Source organism: Panthera leo, chromosome B1 (assembly GCF_018350215.1).
Source record: "Panthera leo isolate Ple1 chromosome B1, P.leo_Ple1_pat1.1, whole genome shotgun sequence".
Classification (NCBI taxonomy): Eukaryota; Metazoa; Chordata; class Mammalia; order Carnivora; family Felidae; genus Panthera; species Panthera leo.
In genome coordinates this window covers 80,414,255-80,434,892 of record NC_056682.1, presented here as the reverse complement: position 1 = coordinate 80,434,892, position 20,638 = coordinate 80,414,255, and the positions used below count along the sequence as shown (strand labels likewise).

The following is a 20,638-nucleotide window of genomic DNA, read 5'->3' as shown; positions in this document are numbered from 1 at the left end:
GCAAATTATTGAAGTCAAGTGGGGGTTGTGGGAATTCCCAGGATGTAGCCAAGCCAGTCAGAAGTATAACTGACACCTTGGGACTTGTGACTGGCATTTGAGGTGGGAAACATCCTTGTAGAACTGATTCCTTAATCTAGGATCTGTGCTAACTTCTGGCAGTTAGTGTCAGAATTGAGTTAAAGTGTAAGGCACCCAGTCAGTATCTGCTGAGAATTAGAAAATTGCTTAGTGTGTAAAACTTCATGCATTTGGTGTCACAAGTGGTGTGAGTAGAGGAAACAGATGTTTCTTTTACAAGTAAAGCACTGTTTCAAATAGTGCTTATCAATATAATAGTCTTTATTGCTTATAATCTTTCACTTATGTTGAAATTTCTTCCTGAAAATTTAATAAATATTTCCCCTTGTTTATTCAGTATAGATTTCCTTAAGTTTAAAATGATTTTCTCTGGTTACCTGGGTGGCTCAGTCTGTTGAAAGTCTGACTCTTGATTGCGGCTCAGGTCATGATCCCAGGGTCATGAGATCGAGCCCTTTGTTGGGGTCTGCACTGAGTGTGGAGGCCTGCTTGAGATTCTCTCTCTCCCTGTGCCCCTCTCCCCCACTCGCACACTCTCTCTAAAAAAATTTTTTTAAAGAAAAAATAAAATTATTTTCTCATTAGACACAACCAAATTTGATTCTATAATTACACTTTTCTTGTGGAATAGTGGATAAGAGGAAAATTTATAGTTTGTTTTATGAATAATTGTTGATAGTTCTAAGCATTTGAGATACATTTTTTATTCTCATCAATTTTAGATTAAATTTGTAGTAGTACATTGCAATACAAAATCCAATCTAAACATAGTCATAGTTTTATTATAACTTTATCTGTATTATTTGTAACATACTCCTATGACAGTTATCAAAGACAAAGGTGACATGATAAATTTCTTCTTGCTTTGTTGCTGAGTCAAAAGCTGGTTTAAGTCTCATTTTTTCGATTATCTGGAAATCTGAAATACATAAATTACAAAATTTAATCTTATATTGGGGCAGAAAGAAAAAGACATTTGCTTGAAAGATATTTTGTTTTCTTTAATTTTCCGACATGGCTTAAAAGATGAAAAACACTTAACCTTATGTAACATTTAAAAGTAAATCTGTGATTTTTTTTAGACAGTGTTTCAGTATTATCAAGTACTAGATGAAATTATTCTTCTTGTGTTTGGAGAATCAGTTTATGCTTAATATTTTGCCTAATGTATATGCAATAGAAACTTTTAACTTGGTTTATCTTACCCATTGAGTTCTTCCGAATTCTCTGGGATTTGATACAAACTTTCCATTGTGGGTTTTCTAGATCCTCCTACAGGAAAAAAGATGTGTAAATTTAATGGTTTATCACAGATATAATTTACAGTTATATTGAGCTTGAACCTGGGAGTCTCTTTTCAGAGATACCTATCCTGGTCACTTGAATGATCAAAGTGAATGTATTACTTGTGTCACCAGGGCAGATTATATTAGTCAAAGATAGCCACAATATCTCCCACTTCACATGTTTCTCAACAATATGATCTTCAAGTGGTGGAATCTAATTCACCTTCTCTTGAAATTGGGCTAGGCTTTGGACCCTTTTGTAATCATTAGAATGTGGAGAGAGTGGCTTCATGATTTCTGAGGTGAGGTCAGAAAAGGCTGTGCAGCTTCCTCCTGGTTTGCTCAGGGTGCTTGCTTTGGAGGAAGCCAGTCACCATATAAAAAACCCTACCATCCTGCCATCCTGGAGAGACCACATAGAAGATGCTCCAGTTGACCTTTCCAGCTGAGTCCAAACTTCCAGCCATCCCTCCAAGGCTCCAGTCTGTGAGGAAAGCTGTCTTGGATCCTTCAAACTAGCCTATCTGTCAGCTGAGCACCACCATCGGGTGACCTCAACTCATGTCTAGCCAAACCATGGTTGAATTCCTAATCCACAGAATTCTTGTGATACATAAAATGGCAACTGGAATAGCCACCTTTTGGGGGACAAAATGACTTGTTAGAACAATAGTCAAAAGGAAAATTAATTTAGATAGCAATATAAAGTATCCAAATAATTAAATCAGATACAGGAAATGTATACATATTAATAGGCGTATCTTTTCATATCTGCCCTTCAACTTTTGAGTTGAATCCATTGGGACTAATCCAATAATATGCTCTACATTCTTGCTTATCATAGGCCTCCGACTCCAGGAGCCCTTTCATTTCCTGTATCTATTCTATTCTATTTTCTTTTTTTTTTTAATTAAAAAAATGTTGATTTATTTTTGAGAGACAGAGAGAGAGAGAGAGAGAGAGAGAGTGAGCAGGGGAGGGGTAGAGAAAAAGAGGGAGACACAGAATCTGAGGCAGGCTCCAAGCTCTGAGCTGTCCGCACAGGCTCAACATGGAGCTCAAACTCATGGACTACGAGATCATGACCTGAGCCGAAGTCAGACGCTCAACTGACTGAGCCATCCAGGCTCTACCCCTGTATTCTATTTTCAATAAGGCTCTATACATTTCCTATTTTGTCCCCATCTCCTACCACAACTCCTGAAACATTTCCACTGTATCCTCATTCCATTTTCTGAAATTCTCTTTACTTTCTTGCTCTAACAGAAACATGGCTGCCCTCAAAGGACACTGCCAGCCCAGCAGCCTTTTTTGTTTTTCTTTTTGTCAGTCTGGCTACCATTGGACCTGGAAATGGACAGATGTCCTCCTTACACTTTATTGTTCTCTTTCAGGACACTCACCTTCCTTCCTTCCTTCCCTTCCTAAAACTCAGTCATCAGTTTATACAACCAACTATTGTTGTGATCTACCCACAACTGGGATCATTCTCAGTTGATTTTATCATTGGCTTATTGTTACCTTGCTACTACTTTCTTAACTTAGCAATTTAAATGTACATGCAAAAGATTCTTCACCTTGGGTCCTAATTCCTTGAGCTCGGTTCTTTTCGAGCTGGTCCCACACCCTACTGCAGCCACTGATTCCCATGGACGTTCTTAGACTTTGCCAGTAGCAGTAACTTCGAGCCCCCCTCAAATTCAGTTGCCAGCATTCAACTACTTGACTTCCAGCTTTATCCTTTTAGATCACTCCCTCTAGTACCCCAACACCAGCAATTTTTCTACTTCCCTGGGACCTCCAATGCTGCTGCATTTTCATTGTTCCTCTCCGTTTTGATGTCTTCTTTCCCTTCTTTATTTAACTTGAGTTCCATGATCATTCTCCCCCTTGCATATAGCCTGACTTCATTACCCTTTTCCCACTTTGTCATACTCACTTGACAAAACCATAACCCTAGATACATCCAACTGTCTCCCTATTCCTCTCCTGTACTATGTACAACCAGACCCCACTTTAAATTAGGTGGACTTTTAATGCTTTCAGGTTATCCTATTAAGCATTCTTGGTCCATTCATTCTTCTACTCTCCTAGATGACTATTTAGCTTTTTCTTCTATTTTCTCAAACCTCTAATCCTGCAACTGGATCGTTGTTTTCAGCTGATGATTTATTTTCTGGTTTCATGGAGGAAGTAAAAGCCAATAGGAAGAAACTTCCACAAGCTCTGTGTTAACACTTACCTACTTGTTTTTGTTCTATATGCTCTATCTTACCTACTACGCTCCCATCTAAGGTTAACTCCATCTTCACTAGACTTCATCAGCTCTTGCCCACATAAGACATGGCTCCAGCAATTCCTTCTGTCTCCCACTTATCAGGGTTTTGTGTTTGTTTGTTTGTTTGTTTGTTGGGGGTTTTTTGTTTGTTTGTTTTTTGCTATTAGATCTTCCGCATCAGCAAATAAATACTTAGTTGAAGCCAAATGACTGAATTCTTACCAGTGAAAGTAAACAAATGATACATACTGCTCCTGGGTCTGAGTGTTAGACAGTGAGGATTTATTCCCCATTAAATTTTTCCTTTTCTTTAATCTTAGACATAGCGCCATTACCCCATGATTCAGTTTCTAACATGCAGACATTGACAATACTCTAAGCCAGTGGATCTCAGCTGGCAGTGATTTTGCCCCACAGGTGGCTTTTGAAAATGTCTGGGGACATTTTTGGTCATCACAACTCATAGGTGGAAGTGCTACTGGCATCCAGTGGATAGAGGCCAGGGATGCTTCTAAATATCCTACAATGGCCATGATAGCCATATTCCAGCCCCCTCAGCAACAAAAAAATCATCTAGCTCAAAATTTCAATAGTGCAAGATTGAGAAACCCTGCCTTAGGGGATGGCGGAGCAATAAAATGGAAGATCATGGTCCCCTAATTGCCTGTGGAGCTACCTTGTGAATCTAGACTGCTCACTTCAGGATTAAGGAAGAAACAAATTTGTGTCTTCTTAACCTACTGTACTTTGGGGACTTTCTGTAATAGGAGCTGAGCTTTTACCTTAAGTAATATGTTTTTATCATTCTTTACCTTGGGCTTCTCAGTTTAATATTTTCCATTGCATCACAATATATAGAACATCCTAACCTCCTAATACCTATTTTATACTATCTAATGTCTTAAATTCAGCCTTCCCTTTGGTTTGGCAGGATGTAACATCTCTTAAACTGGGGAAATCTTTCCTGGATTTTCTGAGTTTAAAATTATGCCCGGTTTGTCTCAAATAATTCTTCAGCATTCACTCCCTAGATGTTGAAGAAAGATGATTTTTGGGGGAATATTTCCCAAGTAGATTCTCTGAGAAGAATAGCTGTATCTGTAGCTGTTCTTTTACTCAACTTAGGCCACAGTTGCCAGTTTAAATAAAAGACATCCACACTCTCTCTGTGCTAGGAAACCTTAGCAATGATTAATTTATATAGGGGAACACCTGAACTCATCAGGTGTCCGATATTTCTATTCATTTGCAATAAGGCGAACACCATGGGATTGTTTGTTCTTGGTTACACTGTTGCAAAAACACTCATTTTTGATTCCTAACCTAGGTTTTGTGCTGTGGGCTTGACTTCGAATGTGATTTGTGGTGTTTGATCTGTAAGACTTACAAGGAAGCTGGAAAAGTAGGACCAATATCACTCCCACAAGGAGATCAGAACCAATACAAAGTTGAGAGCATGATATTTGCTTATACTGTCTACCATTTCAGTGGAAACAGACACTTTTCTGTTAATAGTAGGCTCTCAAATGGTAGATTCCCTCAGGTGGGCAACAAAACAATCTTATTTATGCCTCCACTTAGCCTATACTATACCAAAGAGCAATAGAGTAAGTCAGCAAATGCTGAATTGCAATCAACATACCATCCCATCCCTTTACTTGAAAACAATGGCCTATAATTTTCATATAATACTGTATGTAAATGAGATTTCAAAAAATGTTACCAGTAGAGCAGTGCAAAATAAAATGGAGGAGACACTGACTGGTAGTTTTGTGAATGAGAAGGTAAATGAATTTTTATAATTTTGACATGACTAACATTTTTACTGGCCTTATTCTAGAAAAGGGTAAATAATAACTCGTACATAAAGGTTGTGTCAGGGTTTATAGACTAGACCCCTGGTAATGGATTCAACCTTTCTACAACAAATCAAAAGTATTGTATGCTCACATGAATATACAGTGGTCATTACCTTAAATTTAAAACTCACTATAAGCAGCAAGCACATAGAGCGGCATATGAAGGCTGTATTGTATCAGTGTGGTCTGCAGAGAATTTCTTCATATGGTTTTTGCCTGGTTGAAATATATGTTGCAGTTCAAAGCTAAAGGGATTACTTCTGAATAGTCATCACAGAGGTTGATTACGTTCGTATATCATATTTAGCTGGACCCTGCAGGCTATTATTCCATTAGCTATGCTGGCCCTGCTATTGTCAAAAAGTTGATCACCTAATGTTAAAAGATTGTGCTTTCTGTTGACCTTATCCAAATGACTCAAAAGGTTTTGTTAAAAAATAAAACTCAGATTGCATTTTATGAAAGTGATTAAGAATAAATACTATGTATAAAAATGCCTATATCTTATGGGTGATCTTAGCATTATACCATTAATGATAAAATTATATTTTGCTTTAGTATTTCAGCACATTTTACTTAAAGTCATAGGTTTAATTTTAGTAGAAATAGTACTTCTTTCTTGCTGATAGTAGAGAGTGTCAGAAACTGAATTCTGCAAAGGGAACAAAGTGTCTCCTTCCGTGTACTCAAATCATATAAAATTAACACCATGGAAGTAAGCTCAGTATAGCAATATTAATATGATAGTACATTCACAATGTAAACTAATTACAACATGGTTTTGTAAAAGCAACTGTACTGAGGAGAAAAGTGTTTTGTTTGGAGGAAATATGCATATATATGGAAAATTTGTCATTTACGCTTGATAATCAGAAAATCACTTCAAATAATATTTTAACTATTTATTCTTTAAACAACGGTTGTGTAGTTTCATTTATTTAGTTACAATAGCTGAAAAAGTTTAAAGAAATGAGCTAAATATATATCTGTATAAATCCTGAATCCCATTACCAATATAAGGCATATTTCAATAAGCTTGACTTTTCACCTATGTTATTGTGAATTAGCTACAGATTAGTAAGCAAACGAAAGTATTTTCTTGACAAAAATATTGACAGGTATGGTCTTATTATTTAAAATAATCTATAAAAAATTTTCATTAGAACCACGTTACCAAAGCTATCTTTGGGGAACAAAGATGATTTTGAAGCTATCTCAATGAACAGCTAGTTTTTGAATTATGCTCCTAGAAGTGTTGAGGGATTGGCACAGAGTCATGTATCCTTTTTGGCATGGTCCTCCTTGTAACTGATGGTGTGTAAAATGGCTGGTCAGGGATACAGCCTGTGGTCCTGGAGCACAGCCAGACACTAATTTCAGCCTCATTAACATTGTTCTCTAATCAACTGAACTTTTCAGCAAGTGGAAGTTTCCTAATATTTCTTGTACTTGCTTGTCTTCAGTCACCCCAGTTGATACAATAGAGAAGGACAGAGTATCAAGCGGGAGGAAACAGATGGCACATTCAACTGGGATTTGGAAGAGACTTTAATGAAGGGACCACTGGGAGATGAGGGCAGGGCTAAGAACTGACAAGGGATGAGGCACCCAGTGCCTCATAATAGAGGGATGCCATACCTTTCCCTGGGGCTGAAAGGTAAGGGGAAGAGGATGTTATTGCACCCTGAGTGAGAAATGGAGATTTAAGAAAAGGGGTCTCCCAATAGAAGCTAGAAGCAGCAGCTGTAGAGTATCACAGCTGTCAGAACTGAGCCTCAGTTCAGTTCCTCAGAACAGAGGAACAATTTCCTGACCTCTCCACCTTCCTAACCTCTGATTTCCTGCTGGTGATGCCCTTTGGATAAATCCAAACCAGGAAGCCAGAAGGCAAGTGAAGTTGTGAGATGTAGTCTGAAGTCAGTCTTCCAAGGACACAGAACAGATAAAATGGGAGAATGAATCTTGAGGTGTGTGTGGGCATGTGGCAAATAGCATCTAATAATCCCATGTGCAAATGTCATCAATTAGTCATGTGAAGCATGATTGCAGTGTCAGCATATTGATGTTAGTATATGACTTGGTGCTTTTTTCCTTCCCTTTCCTTTCCACTTTCTCTCCTCCCCTGGATTTTTGGTAATATTGGCTTGTCATTCATGGCACTTCTCATCTTATAGTTGTGTAAAAAATTCTATGAACCAGAGTTACTGGTTCATGTTACCATGAACAGAGTTACTCACTCTACCAAAAAACATGTGCGTTTCTTGGCAATACTTTCCTATTTTTTGTTAGTAAACAAAAAGATAATCTGTTCTGTGTTTTGAAGTAGAAAATCATGATATGGTTATTCTATACCTGTGAAGAAAAAGTCAAGATATTAACTTTGAAGGCAGGAGGCTTCTTACAAGTTTGGGCATATTCTCTAAAGTGTCAAAAAGTGAGATGTGTTCTTTCATTTGCAGGTTCTGGTATATAGTAATTCCCTTTCCAAAGGCATTTGTTAATATTTGAAGCTTGTTAAAATTTATACAAGGATCAAGTGTATATTCTAACTCAAAATTATAGGTTCTTTTCTCCTAACACTATTTTAAATCAACGGAATGGAGCTAGACCTTGGTGAAGCACTGAAGTTACCATGTTGACACAGACTTATACTGAATTTCTTCTTCTGGATATCTGGACTTTTAATGAAAGTATCTGATTCAGGTGAATCAGCCTGTAGAGACACTAAATACTTTTTTTTTTAATATTTATTTTTGAAAGAAAGAGAAAGCATGCACACACGCAGGGAGGGAGAGGCAGAGAGAAAGGGAGACAGGATCTGAAGCAGACTCTGTGCTGACAGCAGAGAGCCCAATGGGGGGCTTGAACTCACAAACCATCAGATCATGATCTGAGCCGAAGTCAGATGCTTAACTGGCTGAGCCACTCAGGCGCCCCTAAATATTTTCTCAAGATAAACACAGTGCTGATGTCTTCATACAGTTCTTTTTATTTCTCCTATTGATACTACATTACAAATCTAACATTTTCCCCCCTACAGAGTATGGAGTAACAGAAATCACAGTATCTTCTTTCCCCACCAATAATATGAAGCCGTGATTTTGAAGATACTAGACATCAGACAACAAAACCCAGTGACACCTGAGAGACAGGAAACGATATGAACCCTACAACGGCTCAGCCTACTGTCTTGAGTATGTTTCCATGCCATAACTTAGAGAGGGGAACTCAGGAAGAGCTCAGTGGGCTCCTTTAGTTGAGGAGATGGCGCTGAGAGAGTCTGGGGAAACCAAGGCCACAAGAGTTAGCAACTAGTGTTCTGTAGAGGAGACAGCTGCATACAGTGAGAATTCTGGAGGTATACAGAGGCTGCCCTCGAGGATTTATCAAAGTACAGATCAGAGCATATACGTAAGGAAATTACCCATGGCTGGGGAAGGAACAACCCAAAAGGACAGGAATGACAGTACACAGTGTGTTCACAAAAGGCTAGGAATACTACCTGTTATCACCAGCCAGACTGGGAAATCTCATAATTCATGGGGCAGTGGACAGAGTACTCAGAAGGGTCTTGCCTCAGAGGTGGGGAAAAATATCCCTATATTTAATCTTTCTCTGACCCCACCCAATAGATCACAAAGGCAATACCTGGGAACTTTATTGCATCTCAGAACAAAGCTTGAGGATATTCATGAGAATACAAAACTGACTAGTACCAAAAAAGGATACCATTTATAGTATCTGGCATTTATTTATTTATTATTTATTTATTTATTTATCTATTATCTAATTGGCTTTATTAAATGATTTATGAATGGGCAGCATCCCATCTAGCAAGTAGAGGGGAGGGAGGAGCTTCCACAAAATGGAAGGTTTTTAATAGAAGGAGAGAGGGGCAAGAAAGTTATAAGCAAAAGAAAAGGAAGGACTGTTGCAGGCCAAGTCACTCTCCCTGAAGGGTAAGAGCAAGGAGTCTTAGGCAGATTTCCTCAACTTTCTTTTGGCAGGCAGAAAGGGCCCATGTAACAAATTTCTTCATTGGTGCTTATCAGAAAATTCCTGATCAATAGGTTATAATTTATATTTGTGGAGGAGGTTGAAACTGCCTGGATTTAGTAACTTGGCCTGACTCAAGTGACACTATTTTGGGCCTTTTGTTTTTGTTTTTGTTTTTGTTTTAATAGGACCCCTCTTTTGATCAGACTCTCAGTTTACCAGAAAGGAATGTGATCAAAATTTAAGGCACACAATATCTGGCATTTAATAAGAAATTACAGAACATGCAAAAAAAAGCATAACGAGGAGAAGAATCAGCCAATCAGAAATAACCTAAAACTGACACTGTTGTTAGGATTTGGAACAAAGACATAACTGTTATTTGGAACAAAGACATAACTCTTATCTTAATCTATTTTTATTTTATTTTTGAGTGAGAGAAAGAAAGACAGAGCATGAGTTGGGGAGAGGCAGAGAGAGAGGGAGACACAGAATCCAAAGCAGGCTCCAGCTCTGAGCTGTCAGCACAGAGCCCCATGATGGGCTCAAACCCAGGAACTGTGAGATCATGACCGAGCTGAAGCAGGTATTCAACTGACTGAGCCACCCAGGTGCCCCAGACATACTGTATTTTAGACATTAAAAATGTTAAGTGGATACATGGATGGTATAATAAAAATCAATTAGCGAAACTGAAGACAGAGCAGTAGAGACTACCCAAACAAAACAAAGAGAGGCACATAATTAAAAAGATAAGAAGAATATCACAGAGTTGCAGTAAAGTTTTGGGTAGCCCTTTATAAACGTTATTGAGGTTCTGGAAGGAGATGGGTAAAGAACTGAAAAATACTTTAAGAAATTACAGCTGAAATTTTTTCTAAACTTGATGAATGCCACAAACCCAGAGATCTAAGTAGTTCAACAAACTCTAAGCTCAAGAAACTTAGAGTACTAAAAGAAAAATAACCTGTCAAGCCCAGAATCCCATACCCAGTAAAAATATATTTCAACAATGAAGACAAAACGAAGACTTTTAAGACAGACAAGAGCTGAAGCAATTCATCAGCAGCAGATTGCACTGTAAGAAATGATAAAATCCTTAGACAGAGGGAAAATGACACCAGATGGAAATTTGGACCTATGCTAAGGAATGAAGAATGTTAGATATGGCAAGTAAAAGATGAAAGATTTTTTGTAATTACTAAATTTCTTCAAATAATATTTGACAGAATAAAAATTATAACAACGTAGTGTGGGATTTACAATATATGTAAAAGTGTAATATATGTAAAAGTATAATGTATGACAACAATAGTGGAAAGTCTGGGGGGGGCGAGAAACAAAGGTATATTATTGTAAAATTCTTATACTATCCATGTGTTCAATTGTCTACTGTCACCTGAAGGTAGACTCTGACAAATTAAAGATGTGAGCTGGTCATTACTATATTTTTTTCCTGGTTGTGGATTTTTAAATTGTTCTATATATACAAAATATAAATTTTATCATGTTAACCATTTTTAAATGTGCAATTCAGTGGCATTAAATGCATTCACAATATTGTGAAACCATAACCATGATCCATTTTGATAACATTTCAACATCCCTAACAGAAATTCAGTATCTATTAAACAATTCCCCGTTCTTCCCACCCTGCTGTTCTTGGTAACCTCTGTTCTACTGTCTATAACTTTGCCTCATAAAAGTGGAATCATACAATATTTGTTCTTTTTTGGTCTGGCTTATTTTACTTGCATAATGTTTTCAATATTCATTCATGTTGTAGCCTGTGTCAGAATCTCATTCTTTTTTTAAGGCTGAATAATATTTCATTAAATGTATATGCTATATTCTGTTTGTTCTTCTGTTGATGGACATTGGGTTGTTTACGGCTTTTGGCTATTGTCAATAATTCTGCTATGAACATTGGTGTACAAATATATGTTTAAGTCCTTGCTTTTAATTTATTTGGGTATGTACCTAGAGGTAGAATTGCTGGATCATATGGTAATTGTATGTTTAACTTTTTGAGGCACTACCAGACTGCTTTCACAGCATCTGCACTGTTTTTACATTCCTACAAACAATGCACAAGAGTTCTAATATCTCCAGGTCCTTGCCAACACTTGCTATTTTCTATTATTTTGATAATAGTCATCCTAATTAGTGTGAAGTGATAACTCATTTTGGGTTTTGATTTGCATTTCTCTGATAACTAATGATGTGGAGCATCTTTTCATGTGCTTACTGGCCATTTGCATATCTTCTTTGGTGAAATGTCTATTCAAGTCCTTTGCCCAATTTTTAATTGGGTTGTTTGGGGTTTTTCTTGCTGATTTGTTCTTTATGTATTCTCGATATCCAAACCTTATCATTTTCTCCCATTCTGTGAGTTGTCTTTTCCCTTTTTTGATAGTGTCCTTTGATGCACAAAATTTTAAAATTTTGATGGATTCCCATTTACTGTTTCTTTTTTTTGTCTGTGCTCTTGGTGTCAAAATCAAGAGATTATTGCCAAATCCAATGTTGAAAGGACTACCCCTATATTTTCTTCTAAGAGATTTACAGTTTTAGCTCCTATATTTGGATCTTTGATCTAGGTTGTGTTAATTTGTGTATATACTGTGAGGTAAGGGTCCACTTTCATTGTTTTCTTTTGTATGTCGATATCTAGTTTTCCCAGGCTGATATGTTGAAAAGACTGTTCTTTCCCTATGGAATAGTTTTTGAGCTATTGTCCCAAATCAATTTACCATATACATATGAGGGTTGATTTCTAATTTGCCAGTTCCATCCCATCAGTTTATGTGTCTGGCCTTAAGGCCAGTACCATCCTGTTTTGATTACTGTAGCTTTGTAGTAAACTTTGAAATAGGCAAGTGTAAATCCTCCAACTTTGTTCTACTTTTTCAAGCTTATTTTGGCTATTCAGGGTCCCTTTCAATTGAATATGAACTTGAAGACTGCTTTTTCCATTCCTGCAAGAAGTTTGTTGGAATTTTGATAGGGATTACATAGAATTTGTATATCATTCTGGGTAGTACTGCCATGTTAATATAAGTCTTCCAATCTATTAACGTGGGATGTGTTTCCATTTATTTATGTCTTTTTAGATTTCTTTCATCAATGTTTTATAGTTTTCAGTGTGTGTTTCATTTCCTTGGTTAAATTTGTTCCTGGGTAATTTTTTCTTTTGGATGCTATTGTAAGTGGATTTTTTTCTTAATCTCATTTCAGATTTTCCACTGCTGGTTTATAGAAATATAACTGTTTTTATGTGTTGGTCTTGTAATCCTGCAACTTTGCCACATTTGTGTACTAGCTCTAGAATTTTTTTGAGTTTTTAAAAATTTCCTTGGGATTTTCTATGTTTAGAATCATGTCATCTACAAGTAGGGATCGTTTTGCTTTTTCCTTTCCAATTTAGATACCTTTTTCTTGACTAATTACTCTGGCTAGAACTTCCAGTCCCATCCCACTTTGTACATCATTTTGATCAGGTTTCAAAATCCTGTGAGAAAAGATCCAATTTGCCTTATACATGGGCCTTATGTGCCCATCCCTTGGCCCTTTAGCTTAAGGGATTTTGATTACTAAGATGTATATATGGAGAAGGAGTTATTCTATCAGATGAGATTATGGCACTAGTACCAAAGAAAGAGAGACGGATGCTCAGTACCCAACAAACAAACAACTGTTGGCTCCAAGGCCCTGTGTGGTCACAATCAGTTGTGACCAAAACACAGGCCTCATGATTTTTAGGCTTATATCTTTGTCCAGTGTGCTAGCAGTTCTTTGTTACAGTTTAATCACAAATTAATTTTCTTAGAATGCTCAGTTCAATAGGTTTGAATTTTCACTGTTACCACTGACACAGTTTAGGTTATTATTATTATTATTATTGAGGTAAAATGGGTATATAACTTTATATGAGCTTCAGGTGTACAACATAATAATTCAATATTTGCATACGTTACAAATGATCACCACTATAAGTCTAGTTACTGTTTGTCATCATATAATTGACCCCCTTTGCCCTTTTTGCCTGCCTCAACTGCTCTCTCTGATAACCATCAGTCTGTCCTCTGTATCTATGAATTTTGTTTTGTTTTGATTTCACATATAAGTGAAATCATACAATATTTGTCTTTCTCTACTTTCTCTCACTTAGCATAATACTCTCAAAGTCCATTCACATTATTGCATATGGCAAGATTTCCGTTTTTTTTTTTTTTTTTACGTTTATTCATCTTGAGACAGAGACAGAGTACAAGTGGGGAAGGGGCAGAGAGGGAGACACAGAAGCCGAAGGGCTTCAGGCTCTGAGCTGTCAGCACAGAGCCCGATGTGGGGCTTGAACCCACAAACCAAGCCAATCATGACCTGAGCTGAACTCAGATGCTTAACTGACAGAGTCACCCAAGTGCCCCAAGATTTACTTGTTTTTAATGAATGAGTAGTATTCCATTGTGTATATATACCACAGCTTCTTTATCCATTCATCTATTGATGGACATTTAGGTTGTTTCCACGTGTTGGCTATTCTAAGTAATGATGTAAGTAATGTAAGTAATTGTAAGTAATGATGCAATGTAAGTAATGATGCAATGAATATAGGGGTGCAGATATCTTTTCGATTTAGTGTTTTCATTTACTTCAATAAAAACCCAGAAGTGGAATAACTGGATCATGTAGTAGTTCTATTTTTAATTTTTTGAGGAACCTCCATACTGTTTTCTATAGTGGCTGTACCAACTACATTCCCGCCAACAGTGCACAAGCGTTCCTTTTTCTCCACAACCTCTCCAACACTTGTTATTGCTTGTCTTTTTGATAATAACTATTCTGATAAGTATGACATGATATCTCGTTGTGGTTTTGATTTGCATTTCCTTAGCGCTTAGTGATGTTGAGCACCTTTTCACGTGCCATTTCATGTGCCATGGCCACCTGTATGTCTTTTTTGGAAAACTGTCAATCCAGATTCTCTGCCTGTATTTTAATCAGATTTTTGTTGTTGTTATTTGTGGGAGATGCAGTAGGGAAGCATCAAAGGAAAAGACTTCAAAAGGGAAGGGCTGGAGAAGGTGAAAGGCCTTAGGGCATGTTTACACACCTGAATGTGGCTGCAACTTGCAAGGACTGCCTAGAGCCTTTAACTTTGGGCTGGATCCTCCTTCACACCCGACCCTTCCTAGTGTTATAGAAACCAATTAACTCGAAATTCAACCTTGAAAAACTAAACCATTAGATTGATTAACACACTTAGCTGACTTTATGCACATAGTCTTTAGCAATTATCCTAATAAAAAGAAGCTTCAATCTGGGGTCGGGGCCTCATTCCCGCTGAGTATGAGGACCTTCACTTAACTGCACTTTGTTTGTAGACTCACCTTTTGGAACTCCGTCATACTTCCTGCTACAGTTATCGAGTTGTATGAATTGTTATATATTTTGAATACTAGTCCCTTATTGGATATATGATCTGCAAATATCTTCCCCATTCAGAAGGTTGCCTTTATATCTTGTTGATGATTTCCTTCGCTGGGGTTTGATGTAGTCCCAATCATTTATTTTTGCTTTTGTTGCCATTGCTTTCGGAGTCAGATCCAACAATGTCAAGGAGCTTACCATCTATTATAGTTTCTAGTCTTATATTCAAGTCTTCAGCCCACTTTAATTTTTGTATGGTATAAGATAGTGGTCCAGTTTCATTCTTTTGCATATGGCTGTGCATATGGCTGTCCAGTTTTTCCCAACAGCATTTATTGAAGAAACTATCCTTTCTCCATTGTATATCCTTGTCTCCTTTATCATAAATTAATTGACTATGCATATGTAGCTTTATTTGGGAAGGTCTCTATTCTGTTTCATTGATCTATGTGTCTGTTTTTATGCTAATACCATACTGTTTGATTGTTTTTGTTCTGTAGTGTAGTCTGAAATCAGGAAGCCTGATGCCTCTAGCTTTGTTCTTTCTTAAGGTTGTTTTAGCTACTTGAGGTCTTTTGTGGTTTCATACAAATTTTATAATTTTTTTTTATCATTCTGTGAAAAATGTCATAGGGATTGTATTGAATTTGTAGAATTTTTTGGGTAATATGGACATTTTAACAACATTAATTCTTCCAATCCATGAACACAGAATATCTTTCAATTTATTTGTGTTTTCTTCAATTTCTTTTACCAGTGTTTTATAGTTTTAAGTGTACAGATCTTTCATCTTCCTTTTTAATTTTATTCCTAGGAATTTTATTCTTTTTGATGCCATTGTAAATAGGATTGTTTTTTTTTAAATTTATTTTTCTGATAGTTCATTATTAGGGTATAGAAATATAACTGAAATCTATATACTGATTTTTGTATCCTGAAACTTTACTGCATTCATTTACAGTTCTAATAGTTTTTTGGTGAAGTCTTTAGAATTTTCTATATACAGAATCATGTCATCTGAAAATAGTGACAGTTTTATTTCTTCCTTTATATTTGGATGCCTTTTATTACTTTTTCTTGCCTACTTGGTATATTTAAGGCTTCTAGTACTACATTAAATAGAAGTGGAGAGAGAGGGTATCTTTGCCTTGTTGCTTATATAGAAAAGCTTAAAAGCTTTTCACCATTGAATATGGTGCTTGCTGTGGGTTTGTCATATATGGCCTTTATTATGTGAAGTAAGGGAAGTATGCTCCCTTTATCCCCATTTTGTTTAGTTTAGTTTTATTCATAAATGGATGTTGAATTTTGTCAAATGGTTTTTTTTGCATTTCTTGAGCTGATCATATAATTTTTATCCTCCTTTTGTTAATTTCACAATGATTGATAAGTAGATGCTGAGCTCTTAGAATAAATTCCAATTGCTCATGGTATATAATCCTCTTAATATATCATTGAATTTGGTTTGCTAATATTTTGTTGAGGATTTTTGCATCTATGTTGATCAGAGATATTGGCCTATAGTTTTCCTTGTAGTGTCCTTGTCCGGTTTTGGTATCAGGGTAATGCTGGCGTCATAAAATGAGTTTGGAGGTATTTCCTACTCTTCAATTTTCGGGAAGAGTTTGAGAAGGATAGGTATTAAATCTTTGGTAGAATTAACTAGTGAACCTGCCTGCTTTTGGACTTTTGTTTGATAGTGTTTTGATTACTGATTTGATCTCCTAACTAGCAACTGGTCCATTCAGATTTTCTATTTCCTCATGATTCAGTATTGTTGGTTGTATGGTTTTAGCAATTTATCCATTTCTTCTATGTTGTCCAGCGTGTTGCATACTACTGTTGATAGCTGTCCCTAATGATCTTTTATATTTCTGTGGTATCAGCTATAACTTCTCCTCTTTCACCTCGAAATTTATTTACTTGCGTTTTGTTTTTCTGTGAGTCTAGCTAAAGGTTTGTCAGTTTTGTTTGTCTTTTCAAAGAAGCACCTTTTAGTTTCATTGATCTTTTACATATCTTTAAAGTTTCTATTTCATTTATTTCTGCTCTGATCTTTATTATTTCCTACCTTCTACAAACTTTGGGCCTTGTTATTTTTTTTTTTTCTAGTTTTTTTAAGTGAAAAGTGTAGTTCTTTTTTTCCAAACGTTTCCGGTTTTTTTAAGTAGGACTGTATTGATATGAACTTCCCTCTTAGAACTGCTTTTACCAAATCCCATAGAGTTTGGGCTGCTGTATTTACATTTTCATTTGTCTCATGGTATTTTTTTTATTTCCCTTTTGGTTTCTTTGCTGACCCATTGGTTGTTCAATAGTATGTTATTTAATCTCCACATATTTTTTGATTTTTTCCAGTTTTCTTTTGTAACCGATTTCTAGTTTCATACCACTGTGATCAGAAAGATGCTTGATATGGTTTCAGTTTTCTTAAATTTATTGAGACAGATATTGAGCCTAATATGTGTTCTATCATGAAGAACATCCCATATACACATGTGAAGAATGTGAATTCTGCTGCTTTTGGATAGATGTTCTGTATATATCTATTAAGTCCATCTGGTCTAATGTGTCACTTAAGGCTTATGTTTCGTTATTGATTTTCTGTCTCGTTGATCTATCCACTGATGTAAGTGGGGTATTAGAGTCCCCTGCTATTATTGTATTTTTGTCAGTTTCTTCCCTTAGGTCTCTTAATATTTGCTTTATATATATATAGGTGCTCCTATGTTGGATGTGTAAATATTTTCAAATGTTATATCCTCTTGTTGGATTGATTCCTTTATCATTACATAATTCCCTTTTTGTCTTTTATTATAGTCTTTGTTTTAAAATTTATTCTGTCTGAAATAAGTATAGCTAGTCCAGCTTTCTTTTCAATTCCATTTGCATGGGAACTCTTTGTTCATCCCTTCATGTTGTGTGTGTCTTTACATCTGAAGTGAGTCTCTTGTAGGCAGCATATGGTCTTGTTTTTTATTCATTTAGCCACTCTATATCTTTTGATTGGATAGTTTAGCCCATTTACATTTAAAGTAATTATTGATAAGCATAAACTGATAACCATTTTGTTAATTTTTTCTGGATGTTTTTGTAATTCCTCTCTGTTCCTTTCTTCTCTTCTCTTCCCTGTAATTTGATGAATTTCTTTAGTATTATGTCTAGATTCCTTTCTCACTATCTTTTGTGTATATATTGTAGGTTTTTGCTTTTTGGTTACCATGATGTTCACATGTAACAGTCTCTCTATAGCAGTGTATTTTAAATTAGTAGCAACTTAAATTTGAACGTATTCTAACAACTCTATATTCTTATCCCCCCTGCTTTATCTTTACCTCATATTTTACATCTTTTTTTTTTTTTTAACATTTATTCATCTTTCAGAGATAGAGTGTGAGTGAGGGAGGAGCAGAGAGAGAGGGAGACACAGAATCTGAAGCAGGCTCCAGGCTCTGAGCTGTCAGCACAGAGCCTGATGTGGGACTCGAACTCACTGCGAGATCGTGACCTGAGCTGAAGTCGGACACTCAACCAACTGAGCCACCCAGGCGCCCCCATATTTTACATCTTTTAATTCTGTATATTCTTTCACTAACTATTGTAATTATAGTTAATATCACAAATTTGTCTTTTAACTCTCATACTAACTTTATAAGTGTTTAATTCAGTATCATTACTATATACGTACCATTAACCAGTGAGATTTTTACTTCCATACGCTTTCTTATTATGAATCAGTGTCTTTCCTTTTCAACTTAAAGAATGCCCCTTAACATTCATTGTAGGCCTGTTTAGTGTTGATGAAGTCCTTTACCTTTTGCCTACCTGGAAAACATTTTAGCTCTCCTTCAATTCTGAATGATAGACTTGCTGAGTATTCTTGGCTGGAAGTTCTTTCCTTTTAGAACTTTGAAGATATCACGTTGTTCCCTTCTGGCCTACAGATTCACTGCTTGACTGTCTTATGGAGGTTCCCTTTGAATGTACTAAGTTGTTTATATCATGTTGTTTTTATGATTGTCTCATCTTTAGCTTTCAACATTTTAATTATAATGTGACTTCTTATCTTTCTCTCTGTGCTTTCTGGACCTAAGTGTTTGGTTTATTCCCACAGCTAGGGAAGATTTCAGCAATTATTTCTTCAAGTAAGCTTTCTGCCCCTTTCTCTCTGTCTTCTCTTTCTGGGACCCCTATAATCTGAAAGCTATTCCACTTGATGTTGTTCCATAGGTTTCTTAAGCTATCTTCACTTTTTAAGATATTTTTTCTTTTTGTTGCTATAATTGGGTAAGTTTCACTGCTCTATATCCTAGGTCACTGATTTGTTCTTCTACTTCATCTAGTCTCCTGTTGAACACTTCTTGTGTGTATTTTTCATTTCAGTTATTGTATTTTTCAATGTTGTGACTTCTGATTGGCACTATCTTATATTTGCTATCTCTTTGTTGAAGTTCTCACTGTATTCACCATTGTTCTCCCAAATTCAATGGACATCTTTAGGACCATTTAAACTCTTTACCTGATATATTATTTATCTCCTCTTCATTAAGATCTTTTTTTGAGGATTTGTCTTGTCTTAGTTTGGAACACATTCCTCTGTTTCCTCACTTTGCTTGACTTTCTGTGCTTGTTTCTATGTATTTAGTGAAAAAGCTACCTCTCCCAGTCTTGAAGCAGTGTCCTTATGCAAGAGGCAAATCTTATTACTTTGCCCTAGTACTTGGTTGTCTCTCAAACCTTGGTGATTCTCCAAGTAGCCTAACTTAATTTTCATGGACTTCAGTTGTTGAGGGTGTTGCATATAAATTATGCAAATATATATAGTAGACTATACATACCGTTTATTTCAATTATAGACCTTGCTGACCTCCAGATCAGTATATCTGGAGGTGTCCCTTGGGCAACAGTCGCAAGAATCAGGGCTTCAGAAGAGCGTAAATGCTCCTTTCTGAGAGGTACCAGCTAGCTGTGGTAAGGCCAAAGAAGAGCATACAGATGATGTCTCTCTGCTTGTGTTTCCTAAGAGCACCTCTGTAGCCTTTATATTTTTGGTAAACCTGAAGTCTGCCCCACAAGTTGAAATCCCAGGACAATTAAGTGGGCCTTTTCACACAATTAAGTGCAGACTGGGGATGTGTTCCAGTCTGCTGTCTGTGCAGTGCCCAGGGGGTGGAATCCTGCCTAGAACTGTCTTTTTGACTGTTACAGTCCTGTGGGGCTCAAGAGTACAAGTCCAAACTTTCTTGACCAAATCAGATGAAGTATAATGTATATAATAGGAACCTAAATGGTGGCAGATGGATTTGGATTTTTTTTTTCTGGTACCGTTATAAAAGATACTAGAGTTTGGAAAATACACAAACTCCATATCCTTCTCATGAACAGGCTACTTTAGAACAGAGGATTATATAGGGGATGACATTTTTAATGACTAATCTAGAGATGTAAAAATTGATATTTTGCAAAGATTGAATTTTAAAATGCTAAGATTGTCAAACATAATGTATATATATAATATCCAGTCCAAATATAATTAAATGAGTAAATATGTACCATATTCACAGAAAAGTAGTTCCTAGAAATAAATCTTCCTTGAAAAACAAAACCAATTCCTCCACCAAAACTATAAATCAAATCCTTATAGATTTCAGATGAGGTAGCCTTCCTTTTTTACTTTTTATAAAGTGAATGGGTCTATTTAAAAT

General features: G+C 36.2%; 1 protein-coding gene across 3 annotated transcripts in view; it reads right to left on the bottom strand.

Annotated features, from left to right (window-relative positions):
• Nucleotides 1-763: 763 nt before the first annotated feature.
• The window catches only part of TTC29 (tetratricopeptide repeat domain 29), a 255,129-nt gene continuing 235,254 nt past the window's right edge, over nt 764-20,638 (bottom strand). For all 3 annotated transcript variants that reach the window (XM_042935356.1, XM_042935357.1, XM_042935360.1), the window contains 2 exons: nt 1,287-1,353; nt 764-1,000 (listed from right to left, as the gene is read on the bottom strand). In XM_042935356.1, the coding sequence (XP_042791290.1) occupies nt 970-1,000; nt 1,287-1,353 (98 nt within the window). In that variant the 3' untranslated portion in view covers nt 764-969. The remainder of the gene's footprint in view (nt 1,001-1,286; nt 1,354-20,638) is intronic.